This window comes from Capra hircus, chromosome 3 (assembly GCF_001704415.2).
Source record: "Capra hircus breed San Clemente chromosome 3, ASM170441v1, whole genome shotgun sequence".
Classification (NCBI taxonomy): domain Eukaryota; kingdom Metazoa; phylum Chordata; class Mammalia; order Artiodactyla; family Bovidae; genus Capra; species Capra hircus.
In genome coordinates, this window is record NC_030810.1 from 63,215,881 (window position 1) to 63,231,356 (window position 15,476).

Below are 15,476 nucleotides of genomic sequence, written 5' to 3' on the forward strand. Positions count from 1 at the left end.
TCTCCCCCCTCTTCTCCCTCCCCCAGTCAGTAATTCTTGCCTGTTCACTCTATGCCAGTCCTTGTACACCAGCTGTTGTACTGGATGACTATATTTTTCAAGGTACAGTACTTTAAGATTAAAACTCTTTTATTTTGTGTTTGTTTCAATGTATTATTTGTGTGAAAAGTATTATCAACCTATTACAGTACAGTACTATACAGCTGATTGTGTTAGTTGGGCACCTAGGCTAACTCTGTTGGATTTACAAACAAACTCTATTTACAGAACAGCATGCTTTTCTAGTAGGGTACTAACCATGTACTCCTTTGGGTCAAAAAGAAGCAGTTCAATTCTTTGCATGATAGAATGAAAACATCATCTAATTTTTCTTAAAGCTGGTTTGTTTCACTCAGTAAGGTTACCTGTCTGAAGTCTGGGTTTATCAGCACTGTTATACTTTACCCTTAGTATACCACATTAGAAATAATATTTGAAGGAAACAGACTTACTCTTTCTCCTTCAGGTCCCAATTGTCCTACTTCTCCAGGAGAGCCAATGAAACCCTTAAAGAAATCAAACAATCTTTGCATTATTTCATTTAAATAGTCACCATTAAGTATATAATTCTAAATAGAGATACTTAAAATTTATTCATAGTAATATGAATTATAAGGCTTAACAGTATAATAACCTTGTTGCTTTTTTCCCTAAAAGTTACAGATCCATCTTTTCATTTAAAAAAAAAAGTTGGAAATATAATTTAGACAAGTATAATTTAGGCTCATAAAAATCAACAAGCTCAAGCTCTTTTCTACACTGAATATTACAAAGGGCAGAAAATACAGATACAATTAACTAAAATGTAAGGCAGAAAGGAGGTATCCAAGAATAAGAAATATGGAGGAGGGAGAGATTCATTCCAAGAATGAATCTTGTGGCAAGATACCATACCATACCTCTTGTGGCAAGAGGTAAAGACAATCAAAGCAGATTTCAGAGAAGACTGTCACTTGAGATAGGCCTACAGAGTAGGTGAAATATTGATAAGCAGATAATGGAGCAAGAACACTTCAGGCAGAACCACAGTAAGCAGAAACAAGACAGGAGAACTACAGGAGTGCTTGTAAATGGTTAACTGAGTAACCACAGGTGCTCTGGGGAAAAGCAGACCCACACTGCCTTCATGGAGGTTCTCACTGGTCTGAGAAACAAGGGGTGCATCTAAGTAACAACACAAGCTACTTTGTACTACCACACCTTAGTTACATCTCACCTGTGGCAAATAATAACCTGTTTCATCAATTTAATGAATAAAGTGTATGGTAGTTTAGAGAACAGATTAAGGAAAGCCTTAAGTTTCAGGCTAAGAATTTTAGACTTTACATTTTAGATAACTGGAAATTACTGGGCTTTGAGGGAGTATGATAATGACCTGATGTTAAGCTGTTTCTCTAAAATATTAAGCTGTTAACAAAATACAGAATATACCCCCGACAGGCAACACTGAATGTAGGAAATCTTGTTAGAATACTGCTGCAATGGTCCATATTTGAAAGAACATGAATCTGGGTCACTGATGCACAAAACATCATTTTAGTGCCCTCTGTGTGCCAGGAATTGGGATTCTAAAAATGAATATGAAAATCAGTGTCCTCAAGAAGCTGACAATTTATTAGGAAGAAGGCATACAAATAACTATCATATCATAAGATAACTGTGACATGATTATGAGACAGGTGATAAGACAAAGACAATGCACACAGATACTTTAACTGGCAGAATGACCAATACTGCCTACAGGCAAGGGTTAGGAAGCTTTACAGAGGAGGCAACTTTCGAGCTGAGTCTTGAAGGAAAGGAAAGGCATTCCATGCAGGGTGATAAATAGTTGGGCATTACCATGGTAGGAGGGACACTTTTCTCTGACAAGGAAAAACACCTTTATGAACAAGCAATAAATAAAGGAAAAGATAACTGGTTTCCTGCTACTTAACTTTAATGGTAATCTATCTATAATTTGTTTGCTTAAAAGTCAAGCATCTGGAAGATGGAGAAACTTTCTTTAAAAATAAAGCATCCAATAGTATTTCTGATTACTAAAACATTTAGGATTATGATGGCAAGCTACATGTATTTCAGAATCATCAGCTACAGATGGCCTCAAGTTAAAAAAAAAAGTTAACTTTTGCTTTAACATACACAACTGAAATTTTGCTTATAAATAAAAAGAACAAACACTCTAACTGATATACATTTATCTAAAAACTCTGCTGAAAACTCAGAAGCTGAAGAGTCAGACCTCTATTCAACACAGTCTGCACAGAACCAGCACAACATTTTAGAAATACAGATTTTAAAGGAAACAATGCTATACATAATTATGTAGGTGTTTCAGAAAACTTTCTTGATAATTACTATGATAATTAGAAATAAAATGTCAGCAGCATCCAACAAAGAAATCATATGGGCTTGTCATCATTCTAAAAACACTGCCACTAAACTGGAGTTTAGGGTGTAAAGAAACAAGGAGCATAAAAAACATAATACTAATACAGATGGCTTTGCTTCTTGGATTGAAGTTTGTATATTCAAATAGAGGCAATTCTGTATTGCATAAGACAGAGGCAATTCTGTCACCATCAGGGCAAATAAAAACGTCAAGAGAGGCCTACCTACTTCTACTTTTTGAGATATCTGGCTGGTTATTACACAAACAGATACCAAAGGAGGGCTGAAAAACAATTACATTTTAAAAATAATTATTTTATCACCAAAAAATGCAACCAAACAATAGGGACACTCAAAAGATAATTATCACATGATTTATAAAAACATTAATTTACACAATATATAGCATGTGGTATTATACAGTAATAGGACACAAATTAAATAAAAAATATAATCCTGTCAGTGTAAATTTGTTTTGAACAAATTTTGTTTTTTGAACAGTTGTAGTTATTAATAATATTAAAGTTTGCATTTGGACTCTGTGAATATGAAACCTAGAGAAATGGCTCTGCTGACTCTTCTCTCACTTGCAAAGGAAAATGAAAGGATTAAATCAATTAAATTAGTCAGAAAAGGATTAGTTGTTTTTTTTTTTAATGCTTTCATGAAGTTGCCATCAAAACATAAAAAAACTTAAACAGAGTTATACCCTACAGAGTAATTTTCAACACAAATGGGGAAGAAAGGAACAAAAGGATAGATATTATGATACAAAAATGACACAAAGGCGAACTTAGGAAAGTTAAAGGAATCACAGAAGCAAGATGAGAAAATGTAGTAAAAGAAAACTGCACAGCGCCAAATAACAGGTCTACAACTTTAGCTCACACTCACAAGTAACTCCCAAATTCCAGAATAATGATCAAATCTGCAGAGAAGGTGCATGCCATGTGGTAGGCACTGTGCTTCAAGAATATTAAGCTCAGGTAGTTCTCATAAGCACCTAAAGGTAAGTTTCATTTTCACCTTTCACTAAGTTAAGAAAAATGAGACACAGAAGAGATTAACGGCATTGAAAGTCACAAAGCCAGTAAACGAGGGGTTCATGGTGGGAGGGAAGCAGTCTTGTCTAACTCCAAAGCCCGTGTTCTTATCTAGTAATCTCTCCTTGCTTTCCAAATCCAAGTAGGTATGTGCATTTAGTGCAGCTTTAATAAAATATACATCACTTTTCCCCATTATATTTTCACTTAGTGCAAGGGTAGAGACAGCTTCCACAGGATAGTGGAAGAGCACAGAGCTAAAGGTGAGAAGATGTTGGCTTGAGTTCTGCTAGGACTAGATCAAATCATGTCAGTTCCACAGCTTACTGTTTTATCATCTATAAAATGGAGACAATATATGTGTTCTCCTACTTCACAGGATTGATAGCAAAATTAAAGAAGAAAATACACCTGAAATATTTGAAAATGTTTAAGAATTTTTAAAAAATGAAGGCATCATTATAGCACAAACATTAAAACACATGGTTTCTGGCTACATGGAGCTACTGATGGGCATGTAACTTTTAGTCAGGGCCTGACAAAACGTGCTCCACTGGAGAAGTGAATGGGAAACCAATTCAGTATTCTTGCCTTAAGAACCTCATGAACACAATGAAAAGGCAAAAATATATGACACCAGAAGATGAGCCCCCCAGGTTGATAGGTGTCCAACAGGCAACTGGGGAAAAGCAGAGAAATAGCTCCAGAAAGAATGAAGAGGCTGGGCAAAAGCAGAAATGTTGCTCAGCTGTGGATATGTCTGGTGGTTAAAGTAAAATCCAATGCTGTAAAGAACAATACTGCATAGGAACCTGGAATGTTAGGCCCATAAATCAAGGTAACTTGGATGTGGTCAAGTAGGAGATGACAAGAGTGAACAATGACATTCTAGGAATCAGTGAACTTAAATAGACGAGAATGAGCAAATTTAATTCAAATGATCATAACATCTTCTACTGTGGGTAAGAATACCTTATAAGAAATGGAGACGCCCTAGCTGTCAAAAAGAGAGTCTGAAATGCAGTACTTGGGTGCAGTCTCAAAAATGACATAATGATCTCTGTTCATATCCAAGGCAAACCATTCAACATCACAGTAATCCAAGTCTATGCCCCAACCACTAATGCCAAAGAAGTTGAAGTAGAACGGTTCTGTGAAGACCTACAAGACCTTCTAGAACTACCAACAAAAAAATGATATCCTTTTCATCACAGGGGACTGGAATACGAACGTAGGAAGCCAAGAGACACATGGAATAACAGGCAAGCTTGGCCTTAGAGTACAAAATGAAGCAGGGCAAAGGCTAACAGAGTTTTGACAGGAGAACACACTGGTCATAGCAAACACTGTCTTACAACAATACATGAGACAACTCTATACGTAGATGTCATCAGACGGTGAATACTGAAATCAGATTGACTATATTCTTTGCAGCTGAATTTGGAGAAACTAGACACAGTCAGCAAAAACAAAACCTGGGAATGACTGTGGCTCAGATCATGAGCTCCTTATTGCAAATACAGACTTAAATTGAAGAAAGTACGGAAAACCACTAGACCATTCAGGTATGACCTAAATCAAACCCCTTATGAATATACAGTGGAGGTGACAAACAGATTCAAGGGATTAGGTCTAGTAGATGGAGTGCCAGAAGAACTATGGATAGAGGTCTGCAACATTGTTCAGGATGATCAAAACCATCCCCTAGAAAAAGAAATGCAAAAGGCAAAATGGTTGTCCAAGGAGGCGTTACAAACAGCTGAGAAAAGAAGAGAAGAAAAAGGCAAAGGAGAAAGGGAAAGATACACCCAACTGAACGAAGAGTTCCAGAGAACAGCAAGGAAAGATAAGAAAGGCTTAAGTGAACAATGCAAAGAAATAGAGGAAAACGATAGAATGGGAAAGACTAGAGATCTCTTCAAGAAAAGTGTAGATACCAAGGGAATACTTTATGCAAAGATGGGCACAATAAAGGACAGAAACAGCAAGGACCAAAGAGAGATTAATTAGAGGTGGCAGGAATACACAGAAGAACTATATAAAAAAAGATCTTAATGACCTAGATGGAGAAGGAAATGGCACCCACTCCAGTATTTTTGCCTGGAGAATCCTGTGGACAGAGGAGCCTGGTGGGCTGCTGTCCATAGTGTCGCATAGAGTCAGACATGACTGAAGTGACTTAGCATACATGCATGCATTGGAGAAGGAAATGGCAGCCCACTCCAGTTTTCTTGCCTGGAGAATCCCAGGGATGGAGGAGCCTGGTGGGCTGCCATCTATGGGGTTGCACAGAGTTGGACACAACTGAAGCGACTTAGCAGCAGCAACAGCAATGACCCAGATAACCACAAAATGGTGTGGTCACTCACCTAGAGCCAGATAGTCTGGAATGTGAAGTTAAGGGGCCCTAGGAAACATCACTATGAATAAAGCTAGTGGAGGTGATGGAATTCCAAGTGAACTGTTTGAAATTCTAAAAGATGATGCTGATAAAGTGCTTCACTCAGTATGCCAACAGATTTGGAAAACTCAGCAGTGGCCACAGGACTGGAAAAGGTCAGTTTTCATTCCAATTCCAAAGGTAGGCAATGTCAAAAAATGTTCAAACTACTGTACAATTACACTCATTTCACATGCTAGCAAAGTAATGCTCAAAATTCTTCAGCTAGGCTTATGCAGTATGTGAATCATGAACTTCCAGATGTTCAAGGTTTATTTAAAAAGGCAGAGGAACCAGAGATCAAATTGTCAACATCAGCTGGATCATAGAAAAGGCAAGGGAATTTCAGAAAAACATTTACTTCTGCTTCACAGACTATACTAAAGCCTCTGACTGTGTGGATCACAACAAACTATGGAAAATTCTTAAAGAGACAAGAACACCAGACTACCTTATCTCTCTCCTGAGAAGCTGTATGCAGGACAAGATGCAACAGTTAGAACCAGACATAGAACAGAGGAGTGGTTCAAAATTAGGAAAGGAGTACATCAAGGCTGTATGTTGTCACCCTGCTTATTTACTTCTACAAAGAGTACATCATGTGAAATGTCAGATGAATGAATCACAAGCTGGAAACAAGATTACTGCGAGAAATATCAACAACCTCAGATATGCAGACGATACTAATTTCATGGCAGAGAACAAAGAGGAACTAAAGAGCCTCTTGATGAAGAGGAAAGAGGAGAGTAAAAAGCTGGCTTAAAACATAGTGGTCAAAAAACGAAGATCATGGCATTATTGTCCCATCACTTCATAGCAAATAGATGGAGAAAAAGGGGAAAACAGTGACAAAGTTTCTTTTCTTGGGTTCTAAAATCACTGTGAATGGTGACTGCAGCCACAAAATCAAAAGACATTTGCTCCTTTGAAGAAAACCTATGACCAACCTAGACAGTGTATTAAAAAGCAGAGATATCACTTTGCTGACAAAGGTCCATCTAGTCAAAGCTATGGTATTTCCAGTAGTCATGTACGGATGTGAGAGTTGCACCATAAAGAAGGCAGAGCAACAGAGAATTGCTGCTTTAAAACTATGGTGCTGGAGAAGACTCTTGAGAGTCCCTTGGACAGCAAGGAGATCAAACCAGCCAATCCTAAAGGAAATCAGTCCTGAATATTCATTGGAATGATTGATGCTGAAGTTGAAGCTCCAAGAATTTGGCCACTTAATGTGAAGACTCTACTCCTTGGAAAAGACCTTGATGCTAAGAAAGATTGAGGGCAAGGGAAGACAGGGGCGACAGAGGATGAGATGGCTGGATGGCATCACTGACTTAATGGACATGAGTTTGAGCAAACTCCAGGAAATACTGAAGAACAGGGCAGCCTAGCGTGCTGCAGTTCATGGGTTTGTAGAGTTGGGCATGACTTAGCAACTAAATAACAACAATAGCACATACTGTTTATGTATTTTTTGTTTTCCTTATTTCTAAAAGTTATCTTAGGTAATATAAAGAAGATACAGATTCTGGAAAATAACTGGCTATTAAATAGAGAATTTAAAAAGAAAAATTTTAGTTTTATAAATTTTTCCTAGAATTAGCTTTGATTTTAATTTGTGGCATACTACATAACACTTCATAGTAATTTTTTTTTTACTCCCTTTATGATTAAAAGTGGTTAACAACTCCTTTAATGGTTAGAAGTGCAAAAGGATGTTCTTGAACATGTAAGTTTCTTTCTTGCAGCCATTTCTTTAGTCCAGATAGTTTTTGTATTATTACTTCAGCCTTGAATAGGAATTTTTTTTGTCTCTTCACATTTCTTTCATCATGACTTCTTAAGTCTACATATAGTCACATATAAAAAATACTACAAATGCTTATAGAGTGTATTTCTAACATACCAGAAATGGTATAACATACCATTTTGCAAGGGGATAGAAAAATAATATAAATAATATATACGTAGGAGCTATCAAAGAATGAGCAAGAACTACCACTGTAAGATTGCTCTCTGTGGCCTTAACAATAAAGATGTATATCAAATAAGTATAATTCTTTCCAGGCTAAACGTGCATTACATTTAAAGTAGTAGAAGTGTGGAAGTGTGAAAATAAGTATTTTGTATACAACATTCTACTACATTTAAGCATACTTAACAAAATGATGAAAATGCTTACTCACTCGTACACCTTTAGGTCCTGGATTACCATCTGGTCCAGCTAAACCCTAATGCAAACAAGACATCACCATTATACTCTAGTACTTTTTAAAGAGTTGCTGATAATTAATAAAAAGGGCAAATAAAAGGTATCATTTTTACAAGTATAAATTTCAGAACTGTATACTTAGTAAAGACCATATACATTTTAGGGATTTTAGAATTTCAGAACCAAAAAGGCTGTTGTATATAATCTATACACAAATATATTTTAGATTTCTAAATAAAGTAGATTAACACAACTGTCAGACACAATTATTTATTTTTCATTGGAAAACTCTGCTCTTTTAGAACACTTCTAATTCACTTATCTAAAATATATTCCTACTTTAAAAAAATAAGTACATTTTTTAACTTCAGATCAATTTCCATATGTCTAAGTATTTATAAGTTTTTTCAGATAAACACAAAACTTTACTTGGTGGGAAGACTCATGTAATACTCTCCACATACTTTAAAGGCTTAAAAATGGAATTTTATTAACAGTAGATTATCTTTTGGCATTTTTCAATTCCCTAATTCTAGAGAATAAAAAAGATATTTTATATAAATAAAGTTTTCTAGTATTCTAAATGAACAATTAATTTCAAGAGTAAGTAATTAATGAAAGCCTAAGAAAGAGAATTTTCTCTCTTATTGGCCTATATGAAATAGCTAGAGGAAGCTATAAATTAGAGGGGAATAAATATGAAATGATTAAAATTAATTTTTGAAACAGTATACAAAGACTTGAATCCAATTTAGATAAAAAGTATTCAGATAGTGGTAAATGTAGCACTGGCAACTGTGTCCCAAGTGTTCATAATTGCATTATTAAAAATGTTGCCTATCAAAGAGAGTTTAACTCATATCATTACTTCATTTTAGTCAGTGGTAATATTGTAAAATCACTGGCAACACTGTTTAACATTTTATTAGTCTACTGGGCCATTTTAATTTTAAAAGTTCCAAGGAATATCATATCAAACTTATTTAAAAATCCCACTCTGACTTTAAGTAAAATTTTTCTGCAATAAAATTTTTGAAGAAGTTTTACAATTTTGGTATTAGAACTTTTTAGAATTATTTTGCTATGAGTAATTCATTATTTAATAAAATAAACCAATTATCATTTGAATATTAAGTCTTGAAATTGGAACATACAATGCATTAACCAAGAAGACATAAAAAGAAAAGTTTAAATATAGTTACCTCACCTGCCTGCCAGGGTAACCATGTGAACCAATATTACCAGTGAAACCTGGAATTCCCTAAAATGAAAAATAAAATAATAAAAAATACAGCAAGCCCAAGAAAGCAAACTTGGTGTATTCATAATACCCAAGTTTGGAAAGAATATTTTTCCTATATAAAAATATGAAGAGTCCTGCGTGTTGCTTATCTGTCTGAAGTCATCTATTTAAAATGAAATTGGCCTCTTTCCTGGCTGAAACCATGGAGGGTGCAGAAGAGAAGGAAAAAAAGGTTTCTGCTATGCCAAAAATTCTTAAGAAAAAGCAAAAGAATTGCACAGAGCTTGAGATCAAGTGCTGAGAAATAATTTGCCTAAAAGATGCTTCGAAGGGCAAAAAGTTTATCTATGAAAAACCTAAGCCCTATCACAAGGAAGACAAGCAGATATATAGAACTGAAATTCGAATGGCTAGGATGAAAATTCGAATGGCTGGGAAGAAAAGCCAGCAACTTCTATGTGCACACAGAACCCAAACTGGCATTTGTCATCAGGAACAGAAGTATCAAAGATTTGAAAGGCCTTGCAATTCCGCCTCTGTCAGATGTTCAGTGGCACCTCCTGAAGCTCAACAAGGTTTCAATTAACATGCTGAGAAGGGTAGAACCATACATAGCATGTGGTTTAGTTGCTAAGCTGTGCCTGACTCTTGCAACCCCATGGACTGTAGCTTGCCAGGCTCCTCTGTCCATGGGATTCTCAAGGCAAGAATACATTGCATGGGGGTACCCAAACCTGAAGACAGTAAATTAATTGATCAAAATCAACAAGCAGCAAATTGTCCTGACAGATACTATGTTGATTGCTGGACTCTTGGCAAATACAGCATTATCTGCATGAAGGCCATCTGATTCATGAGATCTATACTGTTGGGAAATATTTCAAAGAAGCAACTTCCTATAGGCCTTCAAACTGTCTTCTCCGTGAGGTGAGACGAAGAAAAGGGCCATGCATTTTGTAGAAGCTGGAGATGCTGGCAACAGGGAAGACCATATTAACAGGCTTAATAGAAGGATGAACTATGGTATCTACCATGATTATTTTTGTAATCTCGTCAGTTAAGAAACCTCGACTGCTTTCAATTTGAAAAAAAAAAAAAAAAGAAAATGAGATAAATTGCTAAATAAAAATGAATACAACTATTAGATTAGGGACCTAAATGAGATACTGATTATTAAATGTAGGATAAATACAGATAAACATAGGATAAAAAAATTCAGTGATACATGAATTTTAAAAAACATTTAGAGAAAGAGTTGATACATTGTGTAATAACCAGTATCTTTACAGATTGAACTCCTAGGATTCAATGGATGGGAATCCTAGGACTCCTAGGATGTCTCAGCCATCCTACAACTCGCCTTAACTCTCAGAGCACAAGCTTCAGAAAGTAGGTAAATGGATATCAAGTGTTAAATACCTGTATTATGACATAGGTATATCTAAAAATTCACACAGCAACTTTGAATGGGAAACTCACTTTGAATTGACAACTTTCTGTGCCTGATTTAAGGAAGGCTGATACATGGAGGCTCAAACACATAAGAAAGGAAACTTGCTGCAAAACCCTGTGGAAAAGTGAGAAGAAATACCTCCATATGTTGTGACTTTCTTCCACTGATACATGATTCATTCATTCATTTAGGTCTAATACATAACTTGTGAAGTAAGGAAATGCTAAAAATATATGTAAGAAAGGCAATACCAAAGTATGTTCAAACTACCGCACAATTGCACTCATCTCATACGCTAGCAAAGTAATGCTCAAAATTCTCCAAGCCAGGCTTCAACAGTATGTGAACTGTGAACTTCTAGATGTTCAAGCTGGATTTAGAAAAGGCAGAGAAACCAGAGGTCAAATTGCCAACATCCATTGGATCACTGAAAAAGCAAGAGAGTTCCAGAAAAACATCTACTTCTGCTTTATTGACTGTGCCAAAGCCTTTGACTGTGTGGATCACAACAAACTGTGGAAAATTCTCAAAGAGATGAGAATACCAGACCACCTGGTCTGCCTCCTGAGAAATCTGTATACAGGTCAAGAAGCAACAGTTAGAACCAGACGTGGAACAAGAGACTGGTTCCAAATAGGGAAAGGAGTACATAAAGGCTGTATATTGTCATGCTGTTTATTTAACTTATATGCAGAGTACATCATGTGAAATGCCAGGCTGGATGAAGCACAAGCTGGAATCAAGACTGCCGGGAAAAATATCAATGACCTCAGATAGGCAGATGACACCACCATTATGAGAGAAAGCAAAGAAGAACTAAAGAGACTCTTGATGAAAGTAAAGGAAGAAGTGAAAATGTTGGCTTAAAACTCAACATTCAGAAAACTAAGATTATAGCCTTTGGTCCCATCACTTCCTGGCAAATAGATGGGGAAACAATGGGAACAATTACAGACTTTATTTTCTTGGGCTCCAAAATCACTGCAGACGGTGACTGCAGCCATGAAATTAAAAGACTCTTGCTCCTTGGAAGAAAAGCTATGACCAACCTAGACAGCATACTAAAAAAGCAGAGACTTTGCCAGCAAAGGTCCATCTAGTCAAAGCTATGGTTTTTCCAATAGTCATGTATGGATGTGAGAGTTGGACTATAAAGAAACCTGAGCACCAAAGAATTGAAGCTTTTAATCTGTGATGTTGGAAAAGACTCTTGAGAGTCCCTTGGACAGCAAGGAGATCCAACCAGTTAATCCTAAAGGAAATCAGTCCTGAATATTCATTGGAAGGACTGATGCTGAAGCTGAAACCCCTCTACTTTGGCCACTTGATGTGAAGAACTGACTCATTTGAAAAGACCGTGATGCTGGGAAAGACTGAAGGTGGGAGGAGAAGGGGACGACAGAAGATGAGCTGTCTGGATTGCATCACTGACTCAGACATGAATTTGAGCAAGCACCAGGAGTTGGTGATGGACAGGGAAGCCTGGTGTGCTGCAGTCCATGGGGTCACAAAGAGTCAGACACTCTTTGACTGAATTGAACTGAACTGAAATGATGACAGCAGTGATAATTTTCATAGATTCTTTATTCTGTAAAAATTCTTTTCCTGTTGTTTTTTTGTATTAGATAATACTACTAATACAAAGGACAATAGTCCTTTGCCCCTCTGCTCTGAAGTATACAGAAGATTGTGCTAATTTCTCTAGTTTAACCATAGAAATACTATAAAATTCCTGAAATTTAAAAAATCTAGAGAAAAAACAGTCCCAGAAAGAGGCAAATAAAGGATCACAGTTCAAAGTTTTCACCCTTCCATTCTATTAGACTTATATTCTAATATGTCCTTCTCTGCACTTTTCTCAGAATACATTTCTCATTTTGTTTTCTCCCTTTTCTCTCCCCCTTCCTTTCCTTGCTTCAACAATTACTATTTACTTCACATTTTTCTGTGTATTGGGATTCCCTCACAGCTCAGTTTGTAAAGAATCTGCCTGCAATGCAGGAGACCCCGGTTCAATTCCAAGGTCAGGAAGATCTACTGGAGAAGGAGTAGGCTACCCACTCTAGTATTCTTAGATTTCCCTTGCGGCTCAGGTGGTAAAAAATCCACCTGCAATGTGGGAGACCTGGGTTCGATCTGGTAAAGAATCCGATTGCAATCCAGGAGACCTAGGTTTGATCCCTGGGTGGGGAAGATCCCCTGGAGAAGGGAAAGCCTACTCACTCCTTCTGACCTGGAGAATTCCATGGCCTATATAGTCCATGGGGTCACAAAGAGACATACATGACTGAGTGACTTTCACTTCACTTCAACACGTTTTTATGTGCTAATCACATCACCATGCAATGTGATTTACAGCTACTCTATATCTGTGATATAAAGTATGATAGATACTATGTTCTTCATAGATACTATGTTCTTCATTCTACATTTGAAGTAAGAAAGATACAGAGAAGTTATGAAATGTACCTGAGATGGCATAGTAAGTAGCAGAGCCAGGTGATCTGACAAAAGTTGTCACATGTGTATACACACACACACACACACACACACACACACATGACAATGAACAATTTAATAGAATGTGAATAAAGAGCGATCTTCTGAGAACTACAGAAAATTCTCATCTACATGTAGAGATTATATCCTAAAATTTCAGAAACTATATTTATGTGCTAGAAATTACCTTATTAACATTATACATAGTATATATTTTATCCCTATAATGTTTATTGAGCACTGATATGCCAAGCACAATTTCAAGTATTTTATATGTGTTATCATATTTTATCTACCCAAACCCTATAAGGTAGATATTATCCCTATTTTACAGATGCAAAAAATAAGATACAAAGTGTTTGCCACCAGTGGAAAGTCACTCAGCTATTTAGAAAGCCAGAATTTAAATTAGCAAGTCTAACTCCAGAGACCACCATTCAAGGCTGCCTCCCTAGTGGAGGTTTGAAGTGCAAATAACTTATAGTAGTACTCAAAGGAAAGCCCTCTAATTACGAGATTTGCTTCAGTCTATTTACAAATGCTTCCTCAGTTCCCCATCCAATTCTAAAACACACAGGCCTATATCCAGACATCCACAAAAACCTTATATTTGGATATGCCAATAGAAATGAGTGAAATAAATATAAAACACTTTTTAAATTCTGTATGTTCTGGTTAATGGAAACCACTATCCCTTTCATTAGTTTCCTAGCCAAATTAGGTTAACCAACCTCAATTAAAAAGCAATCTGTTTTAAGACATAAATGAAATCTGATTTTAACAGATTTTCATAGAGAGTGTTAAGACAACATGTAGAGATATAACACATTCCAGCTGCACAGAGAAATACATAAAAGGACTCTATTCGATGACTAAATCCTGCTCTACTGGAACAACAGTAAATAAAGTCAATAAGTAAGCTTTCAGCAGTCGTATGTGGCATAAACATACTCTAAGCCAACCACACCCTAAAATCACTTGGACAACCACAGAGCTCAAAAGACTCAAAAGAAATACTGTAACTTAATTCACTTACTCTGCATTTAAAAAATGGCTCACTTTAATCTGTAGATTGTCTGGAGTAATTTAGACACAGGGTTATACCTCTACTCCTGGAAAAATCAGGAATAGTAAACCTGTCCCAATCCCATTTCTCACTTGAAGAATTAAAGCCGACGCTCTGAGTCAGACTTCATTGAGAGTCCAAGCACCGTCAGCATGGGTCCTCCCTATGTCTTCATTTATTCATGAGTAAAATACAATGGTAATACTAGGTCACAGGATTATAATGTAGAGAAAATAGAACAATGTGGGAAAACATATTTAAAAGCAGGGGTAACTACAATAATTCTTAGTGTTGCGGAGCATCAAATGAGTTAACATATGGAAATATTCAATACACAATTATACTACTTGAAGTTCCAGTTAACAGTAGTACAGTTTGGCAACTAATAAAGACTCAGTAAATGACAGCTCTTAATACTAGAGCTTATAAAGATGATATAATTACTTTCCTAAATGTTTCTGGCCAGTTAATAGATATTTATAAATTTTCCAGAAGGCAATGTCTCCTAGCAAATTAGTCATGCTCCTCTTAATGTCCACAGTGTTTCCAACAGTTAAAATGCAAAATGATTTTAGTTGTTCCTCACAGTTATCACCAATTTTGTCTTTTTTCTTCTGGAATTACATAAAATAGAACTGATTCCAATAATACATGTTCATCTTTAAAACGGATTTTAGACTCTTCTCACAAGCATGTCACCCTCAGAACAGGGACATGTATACTAACGGAACTAGATAATAGAGCAGTTATGAGAAAACTGGTCAGTATTGACAAACGGTCAGTTTTTTCACTTACTTGTGATGTGGCAGGTTTTCTTCATTGGAATCCACACATTTCTGCCAAAGCAGTATTCTAGGAATTTTTTTCCTTCCCCAGGATCTAATCTTTCTTTCCCTCTTGCCCTTCTGTTTTTTTTTTTTTTTTTCCTACATATGCTCAAATGCTTTTCAGCACTCATTTGATCTTGTACTTGAGATTGCTAAGTACTGAAGAAACTGAGATTGTACTTGCAACAAATACATATATCGCTTTTATTGCCATGTCCAGTAATTAGTAATCTTGAAAAACTGTGCCTCAGGGACTTAATAGA

The 15,476-nt window shown here is 36.2% G+C and overlaps 1 protein-coding gene across 1 annotated transcript in view; it reads right to left on the reverse strand.

The window, feature by feature from the left end:
• Positions 1-15,476, reverse strand: part of COL24A1 (collagen type XXIV alpha 1 chain) — a 396,719-nt gene that overhangs the window by 288,206 nt on the left and 93,037 nt on the right. Inside the window, exons 10-12 of the mRNA XM_018045691.1 lie at positions 9,333-9,386; positions 8,100-8,144; positions 492-545 (exon numbers count right to left, since the gene is read on the reverse strand). Of these exons, the coding sequence (XP_017901180.1) occupies positions 492-545; positions 8,100-8,144; positions 9,333-9,386 (153 nt within the window). The remainder of the gene's footprint in view (positions 1-491; positions 546-8,099; positions 8,145-9,332; positions 9,387-15,476) is intronic.